Genomic DNA, 26,122 nt, shown 5'->3' on the forward strand with positions numbered 1-26,122 from the left:
AATTGTAAAAAGTTCTTCACAAAACACGTCTAAAGAACCATTTTTCAACCCAAGAATAACTTGAAGGAGCCCTGAGTGCCTTGTTACTATAAACAATTTAAAACTCTTCCCCCAAAGCCAGCTAAAAGCAAACAAACCTTCCAGCTTTGTTGATCCAATGAAAAACTTACTAAAACGACAGGCAAACTTGAGGACTGACAAATTGTTGGTGGCAAAAAACTTCAAATTTTCCGAAGGTTCTTAGGACTCATAAATAAATTCCAGACCTTTCTAAGTCATTAGAGCCGAGCATCAGCGATGGCGGACAAAGATGAAAACTGTCAGCAGCGGCAAGGGTCTTTAACAGCAGATATTTTCTTCATTAATTTGTCTCAGGCTCTTTCTGAAAAAACTCAGCCTAAAACACTTTTGTTAATTCTTACTCCAAAGCAGTAATCTGCTTAAAATATTTTAAGTATAAATATTTAAAGTCATTCCCCCAAGTAGTCAGCTTCCCAAATTAGAAAGAAAAGAAAAATATTTTGATAATGCTTTTCTAAAGTCTGGTGGGTGTATTCCATCAAATCCTGTGTATACAGTTCCAGCTCATCTTTAATCGATAGCTTCGTCCACTTTCCCATCAGACAGCAGAGTTGTGCTTCCACTGTGTTTCCTCATGCTCCATTAACACATTCAAATTTAAATGTGAAGGTTCAGCGTCTCAATGGGTTTTCCTGTGGACCCCGGTCCAATCACCCTTCACTCACATCCATCCTCTTCTGGACTTCAGCCCAAGTCCAGGCTCTCAAGCACCTCCCAGGCCGAAACTGTTCATTCCCTATCCCCCACCACCCCTTAGCATCCCAGCACACCCACGGAATCTCTGCAAACATCCCTTCACTGAGGTGGTGGTGGTTGTTTAGTGGCTCAGTCGTGTCTGACTCCTTGTGACCCCCTGGACGGCAGCACACCAGGCGTCCCTGTCCACCACCATCTTCTGGAGTTTGCTCAAACCCATGTCCATTGAGTCAATGATGCCGTCCAACCATCTCATCCTCTGCTGCCCCCTTCTCTTTCTGCCCTCAATCTCTCCCAGCATCAGGGTTTTTTCCAATGACTCAGCTCCTCCCATCAGGTGGCCAAAGAACTCCTAAACACAAAGCAATCTGAAGACAACTTTTACACGTAATCTATCATATTAAGTTAAGAAACAGTAAAGGAGGCATGAGAACATCATGAGAAACGCTGGGCTGGATGACTCACAAGCTGGAATCAAGACTGCCGGAAGAAATATCAACAACCTCAGACATGCAGATGAAAACACCCTAATAGCAGAAAGGGAAGAGGAACTAAAGAGTCTCTTGATGAAAGTGAAAGAGGAGAGTGAAAAAGCTGTCTTAAAACTCAACATTCAAAAAACTAAAATCGTGGCATCCAGTCCCTTTACTTCATGGCAAATAGATGGGGAAAAAGTGGAAACGGTGACAGACTTTATTTTCTTGGACTCCAAAATCACTGCAGAAGGTGACTGCAGTCATGAAATTAAAACACACTTGCTCCCTGGAAGGAAAGCTATGACAAACCTAGACAGATATCAAAAAGCAGAGACATCACTTTGCCAACAAAGGTCCATAGAGTCAAAGCTATGGTTTTTCTAGTAGTCATGTACGGATGTGAGAGTTGAACCATAAAGAAGGCTGAGCACCAAAAAATTGATGCTTTCAAACTGTGATTAGGTGGAAAAGACTTTTAAGAGTCTCTTGGACTGCAAGGAGATTAAATCAGTCAATCCTAAGGGAAATCAACCCTGAATATTCATTGGAAGGACTGATGCTGAAGCTAAAACTAATTCTTTGGCCACCTGATTCAGAGAGCCGACTCACTGGAAAAGACCCTGATGCTGGGAAAGACTGAAGGAAGGAGGAGAAGAGGTCAGCAGAGGATGAGATGGTTGGATGGCATCACTGACTCCATACACATGAGTTTGAGCAGGCTCCGGGAAATAGTGAAGGACAGGGAAGCCTGGCGTGCTGCAGTTCAAGGGATCGCAAAGAGGTGGACACGACTTGGCGACTGAACAAGGAAGCCCCCAAGGGCTCTGGCTTTCTGCCACTAGAGGGCGCTGTGGGATCACACTTCCCCCCATCAACATTTCCCCCAGGAGACCCTGAAAGCATTCAGCCTTTTTCTCTTAAATATTCGTGATCTTAATGTACTAATGTTAAACATTTAGTGCCACTGAAGATGTCAGTGCAGGCACAGCTAAAATAAATCATTTTTTATAAGCCTGCAACACAGATCACTAAGGGAATGAATTTTAATTTGAATTTAAAAATGTAATGAGAAAAAAAGAGTGGATGTGTATAGATGGTTCACTCTGCTATACAGCAGAGACTAACAGAACACTGGGAAGCAACTATACTTCAATAAAAAATGTGATTAAAATTAACTATGAAACTAGTCACCTGAACACGGAGGCTATTAAGTAACATAAATGCTATGACCCTAGAAATAACGTGAATTGTGGATGTTTTTCAGACTGCTTTCTGCATCCATTTTTTAAACCCAGAATCTAACAATAATACAAGGGGAATCTAACAATAATACGGGGTGGGTAGTAAATACAGTTTTCTAAGTGACTGGAAATAGTACTTTTTGAAACAACTAAATTGAGCAAAACAGGTACAAATATGGTAGTAAGAGGTTTCTAAGAAATAATCTCTAAATATCCAACTGCTGGTAAAATTCATTTGAAGAACCTTCTCTGGTCTTTCTTCTATCATTTAGGAAGGGGAAAAAAAATCCAACCAGATTTTAATAGCTTCCCCAAAAGGTGATATGGGGTGTTCTTGAGAATCAAAATCAGGAATGTTTCTGCCTAAACCTATTACTTTACAATCAATACAGACTTAAAACTTGTCCTTTAAAGTAGAACAGTAGTACAGACATAAAAGGAACCTGAGAGCACTTGGAGTCCCTACGCTGGTGGCCCTGGAAGGTCGTGTATGTTGCGCACTGCAGGGAGGAGGAGGCAAGACCCAGCCACAGCCGGGAACTGGCCTTGCCTCACGTGCCCAGAGTAGCACAAGGCCGCCTCAGCAGGCTCTCAGAGGCCTCAGAGGGGCCGAGAACCCGCCTGCAAAACTGCACCTTTACTCCCCGGCACAAGTGCCTTTTCTGTGTTTTAAAAGTCCCTGGTGCTGGAGCTCACTCGCTTTCTATCAAAACCCTGAGTCCTGACTTAAAGACTGTGGGGGGAGGAGTGAGCCTGAAGGAACACAATGACTGAAAAGAATATAACAATGGGAGGTTAGGAGCCTTCCGAGTTTAGACAAGGAAAAACGCATCATTTTTCTCAAAAAGACACTGCCTTATTTTTACTACCTCCAAACCGACAACCCTGAGGTTTAAAGAGATGCACTGTATGTTATCAGCAAATTTTAGAAATACCAATTAGTGCACAATAGTCTAAATAGTCCTTGGAGGGTGTTCTTGTTACCATAGCTAAGGATGTTATTAACTTGAACTTGAAAATGAACGTGGGTGTGTGACAAGGTCCTGGAAGTGCGTGCATCCTGAACAAAATTAGGGCACATAAAAGTCAGGAAATGCCACAATCTAGGTCAGGGAGGTTTTTTTTAAAAAAAGTCTGTGCTAACAGTAAATATGAAAAATGCAAAAGGACTATTCTGACAATAACAATTATCATTACTAATATAAAAGGCATGCAAGGCATTCTTTAGGTTTAACCTTTAGGGAAACTGCCAATTGGCAATTAAGAAAAAATGTTTCCTTAGAAAAATGTTCAGTGCAATTATCTATTCAAACTGGGTTTTAGAGGCACCCTCCCAGGGGCATTCCCCCGGCCCCCAAACCTGGCACAGATAGTACACAGTAGGCACCCACTAAATACTTCCATGAGTGAGTAAGGAAACACAAAATGCTAAAGGTTCCAGAGAAATAATATAAACCTACCAAGAGGCCGCTGGTGTAGGAATTCCATTTCAAACTTGACTACGAAAATAAGCACCCCTGCTCTGGGTGAGTGAGCAGAGCTTTGCATTCTCATAGTGGACTGATGATGCCGTGTGATGAGGCAAGAACTCTGACTCAGGAACCAAAAGATTTCAGTCCTGGCTGGAGCATCGATCATGTGGACTCCCTGAAAATCCATTTCGCCCTCTTAAGATAGGACCCTGCCCCTGCTTCCCTTCCCCATGGGATCTTGTAAGAGTCAGGTTTGGTTTGATGGAGTTTTCAGAGTGACCCTGCATTGCCTGAAACACTGAACAAATGTTTACAAACCAAACCCTCCTGACTGTGGTCCATTTAAGCATCCTTTTTGCATCTATCATTAAGTTTCTATCAGGTTCACGGCGTTTCCTATAAGGCCACAAAGTATTTTAAAAGAGAATGGAAATGCAGTGTCGTCGCTTTTTTGATGCTACCGGCCATGACCCATGAATTATCTCATTCTTGTTTCTGTGGCTAAATTTAACATAGGAAACTAAGAATTTCTTGAGTATTTAGAAAAACACGACCGTTTTAAGAAACTCCTCCTTTATCTTATGCACAGGGTTTTCAGTTTTTCCTTAATGAGCATGTTTGATAGTAATTCTTCTCAAGACCAGGGAGCTGTGTTTACTCTCCGGTGTCAGCCTGAGTCTTTCTGAAGCCAGAACGTCACCAGCCCGTCCAGCTGAGACGACGGAGGCCCCGGGACCCTCCTCTTCTGTTCATTCCATGAGGACCTGAGAAAACACACGCATTCTGATGCCCCCAAATGATCTGCTTTCCCCCCAACCAGGTTCCCTGACTGTTATCACAAGGCTAAGAACACTTGCCCCAACATGCTGCAATAACGTCAAGGCTTCATTCATCAAGATCAGAACAGGGCCAAGGAGGTGAAGACACGACAAATCAACTCCGCACAAAATACAACACAACACGGGCCGACCTTGAGGTTCCACAAGACCTACACTCAGCGCAGCCTCCTCAGTGAGAAAGAGCCGTGGTAAGATCCGTCCTAACCAATGCTTGTGTTTTACCCTGTTTTCAGGAAAGACCACAGCACGTTTTAAAACACACGGCGCCTTCAGGAAAGAAATGGAACGAGACGTTGAAGGCGATTTTCTGGTCAAGAATGATTTTAAAACTGAAGAGTTAGGAAAAGCATCGTTGTCATTGCTTAGTTGCTAAGTCATGTCCAGCTCTTTGGGGACCCCATGGACTGCAGCCCACCAGGCCCCTCTGTCCATGGGATCTCCCAGGCAAGACTAAGGGCGTGGGTTGCCATTTCCTCCTCCAGGGGATCTTCCCCACCCAGGGATCGAACGCACATCTCCTGCATTGGCAGGCGGGTTCTTCACCACCCCTGAGCTACCAGGGAAGCCTCAGAAAAAGCATATGATTGCACAATCAATCCCAAATAAGGGTGCATAAATTAACACAATAGCTCCTTCTTAAATACTTACAAATAACCTTCACTTCAACGTTGTTCACAAAAGCAGCAGTCTGTTTTCAAAAGATAATGTGGGCATACATTTTTACCCAGAAGCATGGTCAAATTATTAAAAAATTTAAATGAGCAGTATCTTATTTAATGCTATTTTACTCTATCTATTTTTCAGAGGTGTTTAAGGTTCAATTTACAGGAAGACAGCTTCCTGGTTTTTTTTTTATTCTAAGTTACTTAATGCTGATAAGGGTCAGACCCAACCTCTGGCGATGCCCCTTCGCGTTCCGCACTCTGGGGGTCTGCGTCATCCAACAGAACCACAGGGGCAATTTCTCTTTGGCCACAGGAGGCTGATCAGTCAAGCACCCTGAGGTAGCCTTCCCTTCTCTCCTATTCCAGATATGAAATTGCCAACTTTGTAAAAATTCGAGTTCCCATGAGAATTCCAAGCCAGGGGGAGCCTCCCAGACATCCTGAAAGAACAAACAGGCTTCCAAACTCAATGCTTCTCCACGGGGAGGACCAGCACCCAAGGTGAGAGATGGATGAGAAGTAATCATCCAACAGCTATTTGGTGTTCCACGTAAACGGACTGCAGTTGAACAGCTGGGTGCAGAATTTCAGAGGAACAAATACGACAGTGACAGGGCGCTGGCCCTACCCCAGGGGCTCACGGAGTCCTGCCCTGCGTCCGTCTGGAGCATGCCCAGCCTCCCGGCTCCCTCCCTCTGCCCCAGGAGAGGCGTTCCTGGTGACCTCGGGCTCTGGGCACACCGCCTGGGGTCACCCACCTGGGAAGGGGTCTGGAAAGCGGGAAGAGGCACAAGGAAGGGACAGACACTGCTTCCTGCAGCCACACGATCCCGACTGACACTGTGTGCGTGTCCTGAGACGTCTCAAAACAGAGAAAAGGGAGGGGAGACCCAGGGATCTCAAGAACTGCTACCTTCCACATCAGCAGGCTCGAGAAGTGAATGAGGAAGGCGTGGGAGCTAAACGCCCTGAATCACATTCCTGCCCTCTCCGCATACATCACTAAGAAAGCATTTGAGGCTGAGGACATGTCTGCCTGAAAAGTGCCAGCCCGTTATGGCCTGACCTTCCGCGCTTAGATCAAGGGAGCCTCTGACCTTGACTGCATACCAGCGGCGTGCTGACATCCAGCGAGGCCCAGTGGTGCTGCCTGCATACCGCGGCTCCTTCTGGTAAATTACGCTTCAGAAAGGGCAGCCGTGGCAAAGCTCTACGAACCCCTGGCCTCCACAGGGCAGCCCTGAAATCAGAGACAGTGGACACGCAGATTCTGAAAGTTTAAGAGCTCCGAGTCCACCCTCTCCCTGCTGGAGATTGAGATCAAAATGCCAAGACTCCTTTTCAGGTTGAGAAACACACCCCAATCACAAGGACCCAGATGAACACGGGCACCACGAGCCAGATCCTTAGAGGGCCAGCCCGTGAGAGGCAGGTCCGGCATCGGAGAGGCGGCTCGGGACAGCCCCCCTCCCCACAAAAGGCTGGGCTCCCCGGGCCCCCCGCCTGAGTCCACACTGCTCTGGGTGACCCCACCGACCGCTGCAGAGAGCGTGGCTGCCTCTTTGCTGCAAGAGGCCTGGGCCCCCACCCCGCCGGCTCTAACGTCCCCCTCCTGACTTGGCCCCCTGGAGTCCCCATCACATCCAGGAAGAGTCCTGGCCCATGAAGAAAGAGGAAAGACCCCCGGCTAGAAGCCCAACCGACCGCAGGGGACAGAGGAGTTGGGGGTTGGGGCGGGGGAGGGATCTAGGAAAAAAGGGTGTGTGCACGTGTGTACACGCCTGAGTGTGTGTGTGTGTGTGTGCACGCAAGCAGGGGAGATACGGGGGGGGGGGGGAGGGGGGCAGGCCCCAGAGAACGTGCAGCAGGGACGCTGCACAGAAGAACAGGTGCGCCCGAGCAGGTGAATGAAGGAGGCAGGTGCTCAGGCTGGGCGGGGCGGGGCATGAGGTCTGGGGGCGGGGCATGTGGTCTGGGGGTGGGGCATGAGGCCTGGGGGCGGGGCACGTGCCCTGGGGGCGGGGCACGTGCCCTGGGGGCGGGGCATGAGGCCTGGGGGCGGGGCACGTGCCCTGGGGGCGGGGCATGAGGCCTGGGGGAGGGGCATGAGGCCTGGGGGCGGGGCACGTGGCCTGGGGGCGGGGCATGAGGCCTGGGGGCGGGGCACGTGGCCTGGGGGCGGGGCACGAGGCCTGGGGGCGGGGCATGAGGCCTGGGGGCGGGGCACGAGGCCTGGGGCGGGGCACGTGGCCTGGGGGCGGGGCACGTGGCCTGGGGGCGGGGCACGTGGCCTGGGGGCGGGGCATGAGGCCTGGGGGCGGGGCACGTGGCCTGGGGGAGGGGCATGAGGCCTGGGGGCGGGGCACGTGGCCTGGGGGCGGGGCACGAGGCCTGGGGGCGGGGCACGTGGCCTGGGGGCGGGGCATGAGGCCTGGGGCGGGGCACGTGGCCTGGGGGCGGGGCACGAGGCCTGGGGGCGGGGCACGTGGCCTGGGGGCGGGGCATGAGGCCTGGGGCGGGGCACGTGGCCTGGGGGCGGGGCACGTGGCCTGGGGGCGGGGCATGAGGCCTGGGGGCGGGGCACGAGGCCTGGGGCGGGGCACGTGGCCTGGGGGCGGAGCAGGACGGGCAGACGGCTCCAGAGGACAGACAGCCGTGTGGCCGACGCGGGGACGCGGGTGAATGCCCGGGGCCAAGGCAGAGGGCACCGGAGCATCTTCAGAGCCCCGGGGGTGGGGACGCGGCCCCCAAGACCTCAGCCCCAGCGCCCACCCCCACAGCCCCGGACCCAGGGGGACCCCGGAGAACCGAGTCCTCAGCAGAGACTCGCATCCAGCGTCTTTAAAGCGTCTTTAAAACAGACCATCGCTCTGCTCACGAGGCCAGATGTACTTCCGAGCGTTATTATTAGCTTCTCTGGAAGTTTTCCTCCAGCCGTAGATCACGTCTGCCCCAGCAGGCAGGGCGCGTTCCACCAGCTGTCAAGTCAGTGTCTCCTGCAAGAACGGGGCGTCCGGCAGCCGGAGCGGGGAGGAGCCCGGGAGCCAGGCCGCCCCCGTCTCGGGAGGTCGCGGCCTCCTGGGCGCACCCAGGGCCCAGCCTGTGTGGTCCAGAGTCAGACGAGGTGCGAGCGCCTCCGAACTGGGACTGAGACAGCAAACTGCGGGGGCGCTGCACAGGCCGGGGAGGCGCAGGGCCCGAGGCTCGCCACCCAGGGCAGCCCTGGGGGGAGGATTTGAACAGCAACACCCTTGGGGAGCAGGTGGATGTCCGATGGAACAGAGACCGCGTCACTCCCGGGCCTCCCGGATCCAGAGATGGATGGTCTGCAAACAAGGTCCATCCACGTACCTCCCGCCCTCGCGTGCGAGACGCAGAGCCCCTGGGAGAGGCCCGGCTTAGAGAAAGAGTGACAAGCAGGGCCCATCCCACCCGGTAAAGACGTGAGGTCTCGCAGGAGGAAGCGAGACGCCTAGAGGAGCAGGACCCAGCTACCCACGGCACCTTCCCAAAGTGCCGGACCTTCCACCGCAAATCAGGGCAGAATGTGATTAAAAAAAAAAAAAAAAAAAAAAACAGGAGATCAAAACCGGAGCCCAGCTCATGCGTCCTGAGCCTGCTGGCTGGACTCCACTGTCCGCCACAGGGAAACTCAGATTCCCGTCTCTGACCAGCTCAGCTCCGGACCTCACAGGGTCCCCCTCGTGGCTCTGCTTTCTCTGCCCCCTCGGGGCTCACGGCAGAGCGCTCAGGGCGGGGTGACTGCAGCGGCTACCTGTCCCTGGGGCTGTCACGTCGGTCAGGACGAGTGCCAGCCACCCGTGGATCCGTCAGCTTGCAGCCACTGATGGGCAGAACCTCAACAAGCCTCCTGGAGCGGAGGCGGGTGGGGGACAGTAGACACAGGCCACTCACTGCATCCACCGTGGATGGACTGAGCTCCTTTCCTACCCAGGGAAAGCCATTTCCCAGTCAAGTCTTTATCCAGACACTGCAGGCCTCAGAGTTCACACCAGCCAACCAAGAGCCAGGCTTTCTCACCTATGATCAGCGAACCAACACAGGATGTCAGCGGCCACAATGAAACACCCACTCATTTAAAAAAAGAACTGTGCACAAATCCCCAAGCTCCAACAAAGACACGTGGGAGAGAATCCCATCTCTCATTCGTCACTCAGAGTGTCTTCCAGCTCTTCGTGGGTTGGTCTATAAGCACAAGGGTCAGCCCAACTGTATACTGATGAAGGCGACCAGAGAGGGACTTCAAACCGGGAAGGATGTGCGGATGGCAACTCAGGGAGGAGTCAGAACTGCGAGCTGATTTCCGAGTGGAGAGGCCTAGAGTCAGTTGGACTCGGGGCCAGATAAGCATGATGCTTTTTTAAAGCCACGCAGCTGTGGAAGCAGGTTACACCACCCGTGGACGCAGCGTGCACGGGAAACTTCCACGTTTCCATGGGGCTTGGTCAAGGGAAACTGAGACCCTGGGGCAGCTGTTCCCTGGGGCCATCTGGCCCCCCCGCATCCTCTACGTCCTCCTTTGTTTCATCACACACTGCACCAAGCCACCCCAGTTGGACGGGGCTCTGCGATGCTGCTCTGGGTGCAGTTCTCCAAGCCCACGCAGCAGAGTCATCCCACGCTTCGTGCCAAACGGAACCATATTTTCGATGGCGTGTGACCTTCCACCAGCAAACAGGAGGAAAATCCACGGCACGGCTGTGCTTTGTCAGGGTCGATGCTGAGTCTTTGATCTTAAATTAAAACATGCAGCATTTTGTTCCTTCTAGAAGAAAGCTAAGTTCCCGACGACCACATTTGGTCAGGATCCTATTTACGAAAAAATTACGTTTTCTATTAAGAGTCAAGATGAGGACTGTCAGGGCTCAGCACAGCTGATGACAGTGTCCACTCACACGAGCGGTTCTGGGCTTTAAAGGACACGAGAGTCCACTCCAGACCTTTAATTTTCTACTATTCTGTCTCAACGTGGAAGGAAGATCAACTCACTCTTTTGTAAAGTTGCACTGCATGAGGTGCATTTCAAGTACAGTTACAGATCCAGAAAGGTAGAATTTTTATGATTAAAATCTATCTCCAGTGTAACAGGTCTCAGAAGCAGAGAGTGAAGGGGCAGATTTCATGTAATGGAGAGAAATAGGAAGGATGAGGTGGAGGCTGGGGGAGGTGTGGCTCACGGTCCCCTTTGTGGTGCCCAAGAAGCATATTCCAGAGACATCCGCGCAAAGGGAGATGTGTGCGTGAAGGATAAAACAAAACCACTAAGCATGGATCTGCTCCTAACGGCTTCCCCATGGCATATGGTTGATACTTCACTCTTGGATTCAGGCATGGTTTTTTAAAATCCTCTTTTTTTTTTCCCTAACAAAACTATCAAAAAGACAAAAGTAGGTGAGTGTGGAAGCCCACACTGATTCTCACGATGACTTTGCCAGATGATGATTCATGTCCAATATGTGGAAATAGGAAATAGGAGACATCTGGAAAAAATCTTGGCATTGCAAGACACCAGGGAGAACACAGAAAAGGAAAGAGTGTGCGTTAACCCATCCACCCAGCACACAGGAAGAGAAGCGCGCCATCAGAGCCCAGGGTGGACACCTCGACCCCAAGGCGATCAAGGCGGACACTTAGGGGGTGGAAATCCATTGTGTGGCAGAAATAAAGCGATTCTGCTCAGAAGTCCCCCTTTAAAAATACCTCGAACAAGGTAAGTTGACTTGGGGAGGAGAAGAGTTTGGATACTGCTTGTTATTATACGGGTGTCAGGAAATGCAGTTAACAGGAAAAACCTATAGAGGTACTTGAAATGTAAGGAGGGTGAATAACAGGAGAGTTGGTTCCCCTAATGAGTCTGGAAATGGATGATAAAATCACAGTGTTGACTAGAAATTGGATGGCTGTTCCAGACAGACCTCCCAAGTGAGAACGTCTCGTTTTTCCTCCACCGAACGCATCCAAAAGCTACAAGCGGGCTTCCCAACAATGGCGCAGTGATTCTACAAACATCCGACATCTCTCTGACTCGGGTGCTGGGAGAAGCTTCTGTCCTGAGGGAGCCGGTCCTTCTCTGTGAACCGACAAGTGCTCAGCTTGCCTGCGTCTTCAGGTTTGAGAATCCAGTCCCCAACTGCACCAGCGAGCAAACTCATCGCCATATTTACCCCAACTTCAAAATTCAGCTGCTGCTAAAATGATGTGTACATACATGACATTTTAAACGTCCCAAGTGCTTCTTAGGTACCATACCTTTCACCTGATCCTTTCAGCAAGACCGGGAATTGTAGGTCAAACGTCATTTCCGTTTTTCTCGGGAGAACTCGGCCAAATGACTTGGTGGAACACACTCAGCTAGCAGGCGGTGGAATACACACGAGAACCTAGGCTCTTATCCTACCAAGCAGCCTTTCGTAATGGCTGCTCCTTGATTTGAGAAACAGAAGGGGTCTGTAATCAAGTGAGTTTGGAAAACCGCATGGGATAAGCCACCCTTGAAGGTTCCAAAGCTGTAAGGAAAGGTTCTGAGATGTCCTGGGCTGCAGCTCGTGTCCCCACTTATCTGTCCTCCTCCAATAACACTGGAGCACCCCTCGGTATTCCATTCCAGAGGCCACAGCAAGAACGTGCTCCAGGTGGACTGAGGGCCACGTCTGAACTGACCGCCACTGCCCTTTGGGAAATGCTCAAAGCATTTATAAAAACAGAGATTTCCAACCAGTCTCAAAAACAACACAAGTAATTACAAATACACTAATTAAATGAACCTTCTACATTACAGTAAGTCATACTCTTTTGGCATTTATACTTCATGTATTAGACGCAAGAAAAGGAAATTTCTTTTTAATTATAATATACTAGATTTTGAAATCCTCACTAATTCAAACGTGGTATGGTGCCACCCACAGAGTTAGTGCTTAATTAATAAATCAGTGTTTCTACTAATAATTCATTGAGCCCAGATCAGTTAATTTACCCAAAGTTCCAAAGACTTTACACACAAATATTCATTTTCATTTACTTAAGTAAAAAATAAAATATCTGGGTAGAAACACGAAACCTTTAATATTTAGAACAGTGGTTAAATTTCATTTATGGGAAAGAAATTTTCAATGTTCTAATAAAAAATAATAGAAAGATAAGCTTGTTCTTCAATAATCTTTGAGGTCTCAAATCTATGCTACAGAGATAATAAGAATAATAAGAAAAGAGAATAACCAATTGATATATAAAGTATAACATACAAAGCACTGTCTTCAATTCCCATGTATAAATTAAAAGAAAGATTGACAAAATAAAGATATGCATAAATTGAAGACTAATGAATTCTCAAAAAATGGCAATGAAATATAGTCCCTGTCTCAAAAAGGGAATTTACCAAAGATTTAATGACAACTAAGAAAGTCTCATATGCTTGCGACCTTGGAGTAAGAAAGATCCTTTATGTTAAATGTTCATATTGACTCCTAACGCATTTTTGGAGAAGGAGATGGCGACCCAGTGCAGCGTTCTTGCCTGGAGAATCCCATGGACAGAGGAGCCTGGCCGCTGCAGTCCAAGGGGCGCAGAGTCGGACACGACTGAGGGACGAACAGCCACGCAAGGCATGTTTGGCGATCACTGCAATAAGGCGCAAAAACAGCCAGAACAGCAAGACGAGCAAGCAAATGCCTAAATTCCTCTTCCAACAGGCGCTGCAGTGTCTGGTGAAAGCGGTTAACTGAGGCTAACAGAAACTAACGTGAAATGGCACACACCATTGGGAAGACTGGAAAATTCAACCTCTCCTCCTGTATTTAGATGTGATTTGTGGTTATGGTTGAGTCCCTAAGTCATGTCCAACACTTGGGACCCTGTGGACTGTAGCCCACCACACTCCTCTGTCCATGGGATTCTCCAGGCAAGAAGACTGGAGTGGGTGGCCATTTCCTTCTTCAGGAGATCTTCCTGACCCAGGGACCAAACCCACATCCCCTGCATTGGCAGGCGGATTCTTCACCACTGAGCCACCAGGGAAACCCTTAGGTATGATGAGACTTACAGAACTCTTCACACACACTTTTTCTTACTTAGTGTGACCTGGAGAAAAAGACACAAAGGATACTTGCTTTGTGTCTCCAAAAGTAACCTTAGAGAAAGACCTGCCGACTGATTCATCCCTGGGGAACTCCAAGGAGCCTGCGGGGAGGAAAGACAAGATGCATCTTCCCAAGTGCAGGCAGGGCTGACCTTCGGGGGAACGACCCCCATCTCTGTGTCCAGAACGCATGAGAACTAGGGCCAGATTCGCCTCTTGGGAGACCAAGGCGTCATGCCCGGCTTGTAACAAAGATGACTCCTTGTAAACCAGAGTGACGAATTTCCTAGAGGGCAAAGAATATGCCAGGATTTCCTGCAGGAAGGGGCCGGGGAGGCCCCATCCTCACCACGTAGGGACAATGGCATCTCCTGACTCGGGGTTAAGAGGCTCACTTCACTGCCTCGCCTCCAGGTTTTATTCTGAATGCTGTGTGGAATAAACATCCCCGAAGGTGATGCAATCCTGGTTTCTTGGGCTGGACCGCATCTAACCTGCCTCAGATTGGGGTGGGGCTCAGACTTAGGCAGACTAGGTGGCTCCCTGTGGTTATTTGTCTATGAACAGGACCCGGGAGATCTGCCCATGGCCCCAAAGCACCAGGTCCATTTCTTTGTGGTCCTCAGGAATCTGCTCCATCACCACAGATTTACAGAGAGGCTTTAGGAGGTCTGCTTTCCTTGGCAGGCGGCCAGCAGAGCAAGCTTACAGGCCACAGACTCAGAGAAACGGGATCGTGGTCAAGACTCCAGAATATTCTGAACCACGAGGTCCTCTTGTTGGGCCCTCGCAGGTCAGGATCGTCTTATCTTGAAGAATGGAAACTGATTCCTGCTCTGATTAGCACTTGGATCTGATCGCCTGCATCCTACTCCCTAGCTGAGGGGCTTTCAGTTCAGGCTGAGTCCTGCACAAAGGTCCGTCTAGTCAAAACTATGGTTTTCCCAGTGGTCAGGTATGGATGTGAGAGCTGGACTGTGAAGAAAGCTGAGCACAGAAGAATTGATGCTTTTGCACTGTGGTGTTGGAGGAGACTCTTCAGAGTCCCCTGGACAGTGAGGAGATCCAACCAGTCCATCCTAAAGGAAATCAGTCCTGACTCTTCAGAAGGACCAGTGCTGAAGCTGAAGCTCCAATACCTTGGCCACCTGATGAGAAGAACTGACTCACTGGAAAAGACCCTGATGCTGGGAAAGACTGAAGGCGGGAGGAAAAGGGGACGACAGAGGATGAGATGGTTGGATGGCATCACCAACTCAACAGACATGAGTTTGAGTAAGCTCCGGGAGTTGGTGATGGACAGAGAGGCCTGGTGTGCTGCAGTCCATGGGGTCACAGAGACTGAACTGAACCGGGCTCCCTCCCCACGTTGCTGGCAAGGACCTGGGTACCAGCAGGTTAAAGTGTTCTGAGAAACTGTGAGATGACCATACTGTTCTCATCACTCCTGAGAAATATGATAGTTCTGCTTAACTAAGACTCTCTGTGCTCCCCAAGACTGTGGCCTGGGGAAGCCCCTGTCAAAGTCTCTCTATTAGGAGCCATCCATCCTTTGCCAAGGTCATGTTCATCAACAGGCCATGGGGGCTGCTTTCTCTGATCAGTGCAGTTAAACTCACCACGTGACTTTAGGCAGACGCATGACAGATGGCCCTGCTCCACGTCCTGGTGAGTCTGGAGCATCAGTGAGGACACAACAGGCCTGCATCCTGCTTCATCCAGGGAGCCGTCCCTTTATTTACAACCCTGGGCCGCTGGGATCACTCCCTTCTCAGGACAACGAGAGTGTGTGTTTCCTCTGCTGTTTCTCCTGCAATGTGATCACTTACTCTTCAGTTGTTATCTATTCCACATGTGTATCTCCCACTTCTCTGGTTAACTTGAGGCTTCCAGTTTTGGACTCTGCCGATAGGATGATAGCTTTACATAATGCTGGCTTCCCTGGCTAAAACGTTTGTAAGACTTCTTGTGCAAACTCTGCTCTTTTTGCAAAGTATAAATGGTTAGTTTCCAAGACCAAGGCAGTCACTCCTGGGACTATGTTGCCTCTTCCAATGCCTCGAATAGTTGAGAAAATCAGGTTATAGAGCAAAAGAAGAGCTTAACTTTTGGCTTCTGCTGAGGAGGCAAGCATTCAAAACCCTAATCAGTTTAAGGAGATAAAATTCCCACACTGCAGAGGCCTCTGGAAAGTCACTGTGTACAAACCCAGATCAATTACCTAGAGAAAACATCTGGGCGCTGGGAAACAAACAAGTCAGCAAAGACTGAAATCTGTGACAAGCTCATGAATCTAAGCTCGGAACAGATCCCGAGCCTGTGCTGATAACTGTCAGATTAGAAAACAGTGACCTAAGGCATCAATATCTGCTGAGGAAATCTGGGGGATATCAGACATTCCGTCAAGGAATCTCATCTCCATGGAACTCAGGACTTTGCCAAAAGAGATTTGGTGATTTACACTGGACACATTCCAATTTCCATTGGTGGATTCTCAATAACCAATATGTTCAAGAGTCCCTCAAGGGGGCATGTCTCAGAAACAATGAGTTGACACTCTGTCCCACTGAGGTAACGTTTACTCCCCCCGAGTTATGTGACGTTTTTCATCCTATTTTCAAAAACATCTCAAAGGTCATTTAACTTGAGACACTGGAGAATAGCAACACAGCCCCTATAAGAACTGAGAACGGGCATCAGTAGCTCCAAAGCAGGTCTGTGGGTTGAGCCGCTCGAGGCAAACTCTGTGATGCTCAAGCCTTTATTCATTTTGCATTTATTTACATCCGATCAGCAGGTATAAGACTGGCTCTGAGAACAGCAGTGGGAGATGAGGAAGACCAACCTCTCCTGCTGACGTGCCAGCCAAGAATACATTTCTTTGTTATCTGACCTTGGGATGAGAGAAATGGAACCAGATCTGAAGGTCCGGCTTAGGCAAGCTCTGGGTGTTTCCCATCGTTAAACTGATTATTTTAACATCACGTCCGAGACAATAAGTGGAAGTTTAAAATTTCCTCTTTCAGCGAGAGGAAGGCCTTCTTCCCGGCTCATGCTATGTGAACCATGGGACCTGAAATATTTACACTCAAGGGGAGAAAAGACAGAGCTCCAATTTCTGTTTAAAGGATATAATCCTAAATCAGTTAGCTGTTCCTCTAAATCTCAAGAGGCTGTCTGAATCCATTCAATCATTACAGCCTTTTAAAACACAAATTCAGGACTGTTTAACCCACCGCTTGGCAGTTTTTTATTTAAACAGTCTTTATTGAATAATAATAATAAGGTATAAAACCCAAAGTGGACGATGGAGGAGCCTGTTGAAGGAGCATGGTGACCCCGTGACCTTCCCACCTTGACCTTCCCACGCCTGAGTGGGAGGCAGGCCTACAGTGTGTGTCCCCGGGCCCGGAGACGCACAGACCTGGCCTCCACTGACGCAACGGCCAGAGCAAGGGCTTCCACGTGCTCGGATGTGGAAAGAAACACAGCCCCTTTCCTCGTCGGGGTGGGCGTCAGACACCCCGAGACGCGACCTGCCTTCTCTGAAGATGCTTTCACCAGCTCTGAACTGACGAGGGCCAGGCGCCTGTCACGTCAGGAAGAAGTCGGCCAAACATATTTGGAAAGCCGCACCTGGATGAACCTACTTCCTCATATTTAATGAATATAATGAATCCACTTCCTCATGTAAGGGGGAGATTTGGGGTTAAAAGTAAAATGAATCAGGCTAGAAAAATAAGACTGGAATAGGACGTCTGTTTTCAGACGGGAATGCCACCAGGGTTTGCAATTGAGGGCGGAGAATGAAAACCGAGCAAGCGGGTGGAAAAGACACGTTCTCTTCACAAGCGAGAAACACCAAGTCCACCTCTCCCTCCCCCAATTCTGACGCTCTAAGTTACAAGAAAAGCACAGGGATGCTGATAAAGGTCTCCATTTCCTATTTGTTGAAAGTTCCACTTTCTATAGTTTGAAGGATTTCTTTGTTAGCTCCGCGTGCTTACAGTTCAAGCTGGACACACACACAGAACGAGTCTTTGTGACACGAACACCTTGCCGTTACTCTCGAGGATGCAGCCTGGAACCAGCTAGAGACACTTCCCGAGGAGGAGAAGAGGGATGACAGAGGGCAAAGCGGGCGCTGGAAGACAGGAAAACGCTTCCCCGTACTTCACGGACCCACAACCTGCCCAGGTGACCGTGGTGGCACCTCCTGCCCACAGACGTTTTAAAAGGATGCTGCGGGTACGTCAGCACACAGCTGAAAAGAAATGGGACAATTTTCTGTAGAGTAGAACTTGCTGGATTTCAGAAGTGTGAGCCTGTGATTCAGCGAGCCCTGCACAGACCAGAAGGGACGGCTTGCCCGAACGACACCTCCAGCTCCCAGAAAGCGGGAAGAGGCCCGGGGGCCTCCCGCTCCGCACCCCCCGCCCTCCCACGTGGCCTCAGCTGCCGCGGCCCAGCGGCCAGGCTTTCCCATGGTTCCGCCCAGTTTCCATGGTGACCCCCACACAGTGACAGGATGCTGCCCTGTCCTGGGGTGAAAATCCTCTCTCCAAGCAATTGAAAGGCATAGATAGACCCAGCCTGCCTTCAAGAGAAAATGATCTTCATACAGATTTGTGATTCTTAAAGTGAGAGAGAGGGCAGAGCATTGCTTAGAAAAAAATACTGTAACTGTACATTTGGGAAATGATAAATAGTTACTGTTTCTGTAAATAAATCTTAGACAAGAATGTTACGAATGCAAAATTGTTTAAAAATTCTGATTTGAATAGAAGGCTCTCAAGTTCAAGAGCAACTTTTTGCTTTTTTCAGGAAAATTTAAAAAAAGCTAAGTTTAGTCCTCGTGCACGAATTCCAAAGAATGCTATTGACTCAACGGATTTTCTGCCAATACACTTGTTCCTCCTAGAGTCAAAAAAGGAAAGAAACCAAATCGCTTTTTTAGTGTTAACTGCCACCAATAATTACAAGCTTTGGGGAGGAGCAGTCAAGATGCCTCAAAAATATTGTTGAGCCTGGTTTTGCTTCATTTGTATTGCACTGGGGAAATGCCTGAAATGGTAATAAGGCTTCAGCATGACTTGCAGGTTGTTCGATTGCTCTAAAGTCATGACTTCCACGGTGACGGCGACCCGAGGGATCGCTGGCCTCGGAGGGCTACTCACCTTTTGTCCTTTCACGCCATGGCAGTCACACTTCCCGCAGCCAGAGCCGGCACACCCACCCTGGAAGGAAGAGAAAACAACTTTAAACAGAGGAACACCCACGCATGGAGGTCCAGGTTTCAACCGAAGTGCTTTTGGCACCTTCACTATTTATGGGAAAAGCCCTACCCGGGTACCAGGAGCCTGATCTTAACTCACACACTCTGTGGCCTCGTCCTCGGGGGCCGTCCTGCACTTGCTCAGAATCCATCTCTGGCCCCGGCAAACAGAACAGCAATCCCCGAGTGGAACACATCAGAGCATCACTCAGTCCAAAGAGGAGAGGCTGTCACTGCCACTCTGGGGCATGGACTCTCTCCATCTCCCAAGCTTTAGCGGACACCACCCCTACTTGCAAAGGCCCTTCTGATCCAGGACTTTCAGCCCTGAGACCACAGGAAACTCAGAGTGGGGAGTGGAGTCCACGCTGTGTCCCTCGCATCCCCAGGACACAATGACACGCAAAACAAGCAAAAAGGAAATGAATAAGCCCAAAGCCTAAATAACAAAATTTTAATTCCTATCTAACAGGACGCGTATTACCATTCCCACTTTATAGATGTGAACTCTGAGTTAGGAGATTTAATATAACAGCCAGGACAAGGTTGAGATGAACTCAATTCAATTCCCATCATGCAAAACTGCCAACGCATCAGAAGACAGACAATGCAATTTCTTTAGAAGAATTCAAATTCGAAACCAGAAGAGACATAGATATTGTGGACAGAATGGAAGAGGGTGAAATAGGGAGAATTTAGTTAGCGAGCTTTATGAGCAGCTCAATATTAAGTCTGAGATCAAGTGCACACCTCAATGCTGCTTCTGGCACTATAGCTTCTGGAAAATATAACCATACTGTTAACAGGATTGTGATTGCATAAAGCCTATTTTTTAAAAACAATACACTCGTCTTGGTTCCAATGCCTTGGAAATCTTCTTCATAAAACAACTACATCTGGAGATATTTATTTTATAAAATGAAATCTGAACAAGTGCCTCCAAGACAGTAAGCTGTTCTTAATTTTATATTTTGGAAATGAGGACAACTGACAGCAGTCCAAACAGACTCCAGACACTACAAATCTATCCCTCTCCCTGATTCATCTTTCAGGCAATTTTTTCAGCACGCACTCCCATAACCTCCTAACAGTGTACATCAATCCACGCACACAGTTTTGCTTCAGAATCTGGGTTTGGGTGACCACTTACAGCTGTCCGAAGAGATGAGGCTAAAATCTGAAACCTGTGCTACAGAAATTCATCCAAAATGCACAAACATTAAAGAACCAAGGGACTGCAGCAAAGAGCCTCCCCAGCATCCCCAAGAAAGGGCTCACTGCTCCAAGCCCGCGCCCGTGACAGGCGGACCCCACAGGCCGAGGCTGAAGCTCCGACACTCTGGCCACACGATGCAAGAGCCGACTCACTGGAAAAGACCCTGATGCTGGGAAAGACTGAGGCAGGAGGAGAAGGGGACGACAGAGGATGAGATGGTTGGATGCCATCACCGACTTGATGGACATGGGTTTGAGCAAACTCTGGGAGATAGTGGAGGACAGGGAAGCCTGGCGTGCTGCAGTCCATGGGGTCGCAAAGGGTGGGACGTGACTCAGCGACTGAACACCACTGTGACATTTATCACGTGTGTGACATTTATCCTTGGCGTGTGTGCCTCCAGGACCCCGGGAACACCTGGAGGGCGGGCCCAGAGAGTCACACCCAACCTGATACAGCCCTTATTTCACCTGCAACCACATCGGCTGTAAAACCCACCGCTGACCGAACCACAACACCCAGTCAACTGCTGGATCTGCGCCAACCCCGGAGGCGTTTAAGCACGGACACACAGTCCCCTGAGACAGAGGAGCAGGCGTCTGATCGCTGTTGCTTCGATGGTGGTGGCGGTCATGCTGGTGTCCACTGAATCGACCTCAAATAACAACCCCAGATGACAACCCTGCGAGTCTGGTGTGTCCGCTCACAGTGCAGGGGCCGCACTGCGAGAAGCCACTGCAGAAAGGAACTCGGCAGTGAGTGGGGGCCGCTCCAGATCCCCAGACAGCCGGGGAGAGCGGAGTTCGCGGGGCCCCCGGACGCTGCGCGGAGCTGCTAGGTTAGCCCCAGCCAGGCAAGCCCCCAGGTGCGCAGCCGGGCTCCAGGTGGCCTCCTCTCTGCGACGTCTCCTCCCCACCAGGTCTCTGCCTCTGAGCTGGGCTCAGACACCCACACGTGCTCCCTGAACTCTGCTCAGTTCCCCAGAAGGAGAAGCCGATCAGGTTAAGACCCATGGGCTGAGGACCTGTCCACCCAGCGCCCAGGTTCACTGGGGGGCCCAAGAGCAGCCCAGCGGGGTGCGGTTTCCTAACCGCAGCTTGACAACAGCGGCCTCAAAACCAGACCAGGTGGGAATCTAGCAACCGAAGTTGAAAATGGCCATTTGGTGATTCTGAGGTTTCCTCTCCTGAAAGGCTGATAAAATCTCAGAAGCTTATCTTATTCAATTTGAGGAAGGTTATAAAAGTGAGTTTCCTGGAACTGTTCCCTTAAGCTATCAGCAAATGCCTTAATTGCAGGGGACGCCAGATAAGAGGTTAGAGGGCCCCCAAGCTGGATGCTGAGGTCAAGTTGTTTCTTGAGCTTTTGCTACAGAAACACACGCGCAAATTTCCCCTGAACAACACTCCAGGTCATGACAACTGTTAGATGAAATCAGAGAAGAGAAAAAGAACTAAAATCTCATTATAGCTCTCTTACAGAAATAAAGGACCTTCACCCTGCTCCCACCAGCTTACATCAAGCAAAAACAAAATTTCTCAATCCCAGACAAAAGACATTCATGTCTCCTTATCTGCTTTATTCACGTAGAAAATTTTATTACCACTTCTGGCCCTAGAAGACAATCCTGAAGCATTGATAATTCAAAAAACATCTAAACGATGGGCAACTTTTCAGAACAAAAGACATTTTTAGACCATGATTTTTGCTTCACAATCTGGGTGGCCTAGCATTTTATGCAAAATGGCTCTTTAAAAAAAAACAAAACAAAACCTAATTTTTAGAATAACAAAGATCATGAGAGACACATTTACTTTGCTAAATAAAATCCACTTTGAAATATTGCTGCTCTGGCCCATACAATGACCTACGCTGGATCTCACCCTGGCATGTAGAGTCATTTCAGCTGTGACTCTAGGGTGCCTGGCTGAAAAGGGCATCAGTGACGTGCTGAGCGTCCCTTCAATCTGCCGGACTGTCTGATTTTGAAATAGCTCATTAAATAAAAGCCCGCAGTAGTGAGAGTCTCAACCCTCCATCCTGAATCACTGTTCAAAAGGGCGAATGAAAAAATGGCTTGAGTTACTCAGAGTTACAATTTGGTCGGGGAGCTAACATGCTAAAGGCCATGTCACAAGCTTCATGAGTTTCTGGGGAATTACATTCTGTGTCTGGACCTCTCCGCAGAATCAAAAGGGACAAGGCGGCCCCGCTGGCTCCAGCAGCCGTCCGCCCCGTCCCCCCACCCCTCCACCCCCCGCCGGCTCCAGCAGCTCCCTTGCCGCACATCTGAGGGGGTGGACAAGGCCTGCTCATTTTTCCTGAGGTCTGGAAGATGCTGGGCTCCGAGCAGCGAACTCCCTGCCCACGTGCTTCGGCTTCTGGAACAGGAAGAACTTGTACTCTCTGACGCGCTCACACCCACCCCTCTTGCCTGGCCCCTCGGCAGGGTGCGAGGTCAAGCAAACCAGCCCCCAGCCCCCCAAGGAGGCCCATGCCTTCTCCCCGGGGAGAGACACGATGAACCTACAGTCCTGGCTGACCAGGCTGGTCCGGAAGGCCGTCTCCCCCTGGAAATGGGGGACGTGGCTGAAGCTGCAGAATAACTCAGTGAAAACCAAGCCGATCTTGACGGCCAGCGGTTCACCACAAGACCGTAACAAATTCCGTCCAAGTGGAAGCCGGCCTGAATTAACACTATTTGAAAGAGAAGAAAAGGCGACAGCAGCTCTCAGTGAAGTCTGTCGGACACACACGCCCCGACGGCAGGGGTCGAGCCTAAACGTCACACACAGCACAGCTGGACGGGTGGCGAGGAGCAGCGTCAGCCGGCGCTTCTCTACTCCGTACGAGGCTCTCTGCACTCCTCACCAGAGGACAGCTCAGTGAATGGAATGCACATTTCCTTTCATGCCCCAATTAAGAGTTCCCAGAAAGTCAAACCATCAGAATTAATGCTATAAAGTATGCTAAGTTCTAAAAATTCCCAAAGATTTACGACACACAGTACGCCCGCCAAAGAAGGAAGAGGGGTGATGGGGGTCAGAGACTCTCATTCAAAATAAACTCGATTTCCGCTCCTTCTCTGGCCTGCAGGCCGGCCAAAAGCGGTTCTAGGCTTGCTAATTCCATTTAAAGAGGCTTTTTACCTAAGCAAGGAAGCCAGCTGCCACGCTATTGTGTGTGTGTATGTGTGTCTCCCTGGGTGAGAAAAAGAGAGAATACCCAATCAAGGCAATGTGTTAACTGTGACATATTTTCCACAGGGAAGCAAGTCTGAAATGAGTTAAACAGAGTGAAGTCCTCAATTTCCTGTGGTTCTTTCCCTGCTTCTGATGGGAGATAGCCCTTTACCAACCCCACTGTAACCATTTTTATGTGTTTCACATCCCGCCAAATAGGGACAAGTGGATCTCGGCCAAGTCTAAACAGCTTATCTTTCAAATTCCTTTTCACATTCTCTGCGCTGTGCAAAATGTCAGAATAGTTTTGTGGTGATGGGACGAGCCCCGTTTTCTTCCTGGTGGTGGCCCTGCTTCGGAGAATCTCGTGCATAATCATCTGCTCGGCTAAAGAAACACGTAGAGACACAGGAGTGGCTTTCAGGGCCACCAGGGCGGAAATTGAAACGCTGGCACAAATCAAAGTGGAGCTTCCAGACCCCGCCTCCAGGGGGAGCTGTCCAGCAGAACAACCCTTCTGCAACTCGATCAGGCGGCGGCCCTGGGACAACGAGGTCAAACCAGTCCGTCCTAAAGGAAATCAACCCTGAACATTCATCAGAAAGGCTGACGCTGAAGCTGAAGCCCCCATACTTGGGCCATTGATGCGAAAAGCCAACTCAGGAAAGACCCCGATGCTGGGAAAGATTGAGGGCAGGAGGAGAAGGGGATGACAGAGGGTGAGATGGCTGGATGGCATCACTGACTCAATGGACATGGGTTTGAGCAAGCTCCAGGAGACGGTGATGAACAGGGAGGCCTGGCGTGCGGCGGTCCACGGGGCTGCAGAGTCAGACGTGACTTAGTGACGGGAGAGCTGCAGCTGAGCATCACACGTGGTCTTGTCCCCAGATTTCACTCTTGGCACCTGCCCCACACATACGTGGGCAGATGTCACCAAAAGCAGCATCATACTTTGTCATCACTGAGACCATTTCACACCACCTCCCACTGAATTTCGACCTTTTCAATTCTATTATTTTTAACTCTGCTTCATTATCCCCAAAATGTTAGTACAGCGGATAAATATAACACCCTCCCTTCAAAGCTCCATGAGCTCACTCTTTTTGGAAACTAAAACATCATAAAGAAACAGAGAGTATATATGAGCGATTTTAATACCTATGTCCTAGCTCGCACCCCGTGTGTTATTTTAACTAGAGTATGCTATTTCTGGTAATTCTTGTTTTAAATGTGTGTGTGCTGCCAAGGGGTTCTGCAAAATGGCTGTCAATGCCTCCACGGACCTCCAGGCCAGACAGGAGTGCCCTGAAAAAGAATCCTGAAACTTCTCCAACAAGAGGGGAGGGATGGACGAGGAGTTTGGGGTTAGCAAATGCAAACTATTACATACAGAATGGAAAAACAACGAAGCCCTACCATGTAGTACAGGGAACTATACTCAAAAATCTTAAAGTACCCTATACTGGAAAAGAATTTGAAAAAGAATATGTGTGTATATATAGACAGATAAATACATGTATAGTTGGATCACTGTGCTGTGTAGCAGAAATTAACACAGCATTGTAAATCAACCATTCTTCAACAAAAGTTTTCAGTTCAGTTCAGGTGTCGCTCAGTCATGTCTGACTCTTTGCGACCCCATGAACCGCAGCACGCCAGGCCTCCCTGTCCATCACCAACTCCCAGAGTCCACCCAAACCCATGTCCATTGAGTCAGTGATGCCATCCAACCATCTCATCCTCTGTCGTCCCCTTCTCCTCCTGCCCTCTATCTTTCCCACCATCAGGGTCTTTTTAAATGAGTCAGTTCTTCAAATCAGATGGCCAAAGTATTGGAGTCTCAGCCTCAGCATCAGCATCAGTCCTTCCAATGAACACCCAGGACTGATCTCCTTTAGGATGGACTGGTTGGATCTCCTTGCAGTCCAAGGGACTCTCAAGAGTCTTCTCCAACACCACAGTTGAAAAGCATCAATTCTTCGGTGCTCAGCTTTCTTTATAGTCCAACTCTCACATCCATTTTAAGCCATGATTAAAAAAAGAACTGCAGCAGGAGAGCAGACCTCCTGCTCTCCTGTATGACCTCCCAGCATTAAGATCTAGAACAAGTGATGCCATCAACAGCGAAAGTCAGGAGCCTGCTGACCTCAGAGGGACTGCCAGAAAGGTCTCCGGGTGCTGGGACATTCTCTGTTCGATCAGGGTGAGCAGTAACACATGTAAAACTTCACTGAGCGGCGAACTTACAGTGTCTGCACTTTGCTATGCTTTAATAAAGTCTTTCTTCAAGGCATGCTCAAGAATGATCATTGCAACACTCTACCCAGTAGGGAGAACTGGAAATAGCAGAATTAAAACATGGTGGTGGTCTGGATTCATGGAATGAAATCCTTACCCACTGAGGCTGGTGGGCTATGACACAGATGGGTCTCGAAGACTCAGAACCGAGCAACATGGAACCAGGAACAAAAGAAAGAAGCTGCGAGGTTCTGATGACATGAAGTTCAAACCGGAACAAATGAAGCTGCAGTGGGCTATAGGTGACGAGAAGGGGACTCCAGGGGCTGCTGAGCTCCTGGAAACGTCCTGGCTCAACCTGGTTTCTGACCGAGGAGCCCCAGAGTCACTGAGCTGGGCCTTTACTGATTCACACGTTTCTTCAATAAAATCTTAACCCTCCCCCCAAAATGCGTGCATAGGACTCAAAAATTCATGACAGGATAACTAACAGGAGCGTATGGGTAGCAGAGCACGCCGCTCAATATTCGGCAACGACCTCCATGGGGACAGAGACTCTATCCTAAGAATCTTAAAAGAGTGGATGCATGCATAACTGACTCACTGCCACACACCTGAAACTACCGTAAATCCACTCCACTCC

General features: G+C 49.4%; 1 protein-coding gene across 1 annotated transcript in view; it reads right to left on the reverse strand.

Annotated features, from left to right (window-relative positions):
• The window catches only part of COL4A1 (collagen type IV alpha 1 chain), a 132,697-nt gene that overhangs the window by 61,976 nt on the left and 44,599 nt on the right, over window positions 1–26,122 (reverse strand). Inside the window, exon 2 of the mRNA XM_065902162.1 lies at window positions 18,743–18,802. Within this exon, the coding sequence (XP_065758234.1) occupies window positions 18,743–18,802 (60 nt within the window). The remainder of the gene's footprint in view (window positions 1–18,742; window positions 18,803–26,122) is intronic.

This window comes from Muntiacus reevesi, chromosome 11, assembly GCF_963930625.1.
Source record: "Muntiacus reevesi chromosome 11, mMunRee1.1, whole genome shotgun sequence".
NCBI classification, from domain to species: Eukaryota; Metazoa; Chordata; class Mammalia; order Artiodactyla; family Cervidae; genus Muntiacus; species Muntiacus reevesi.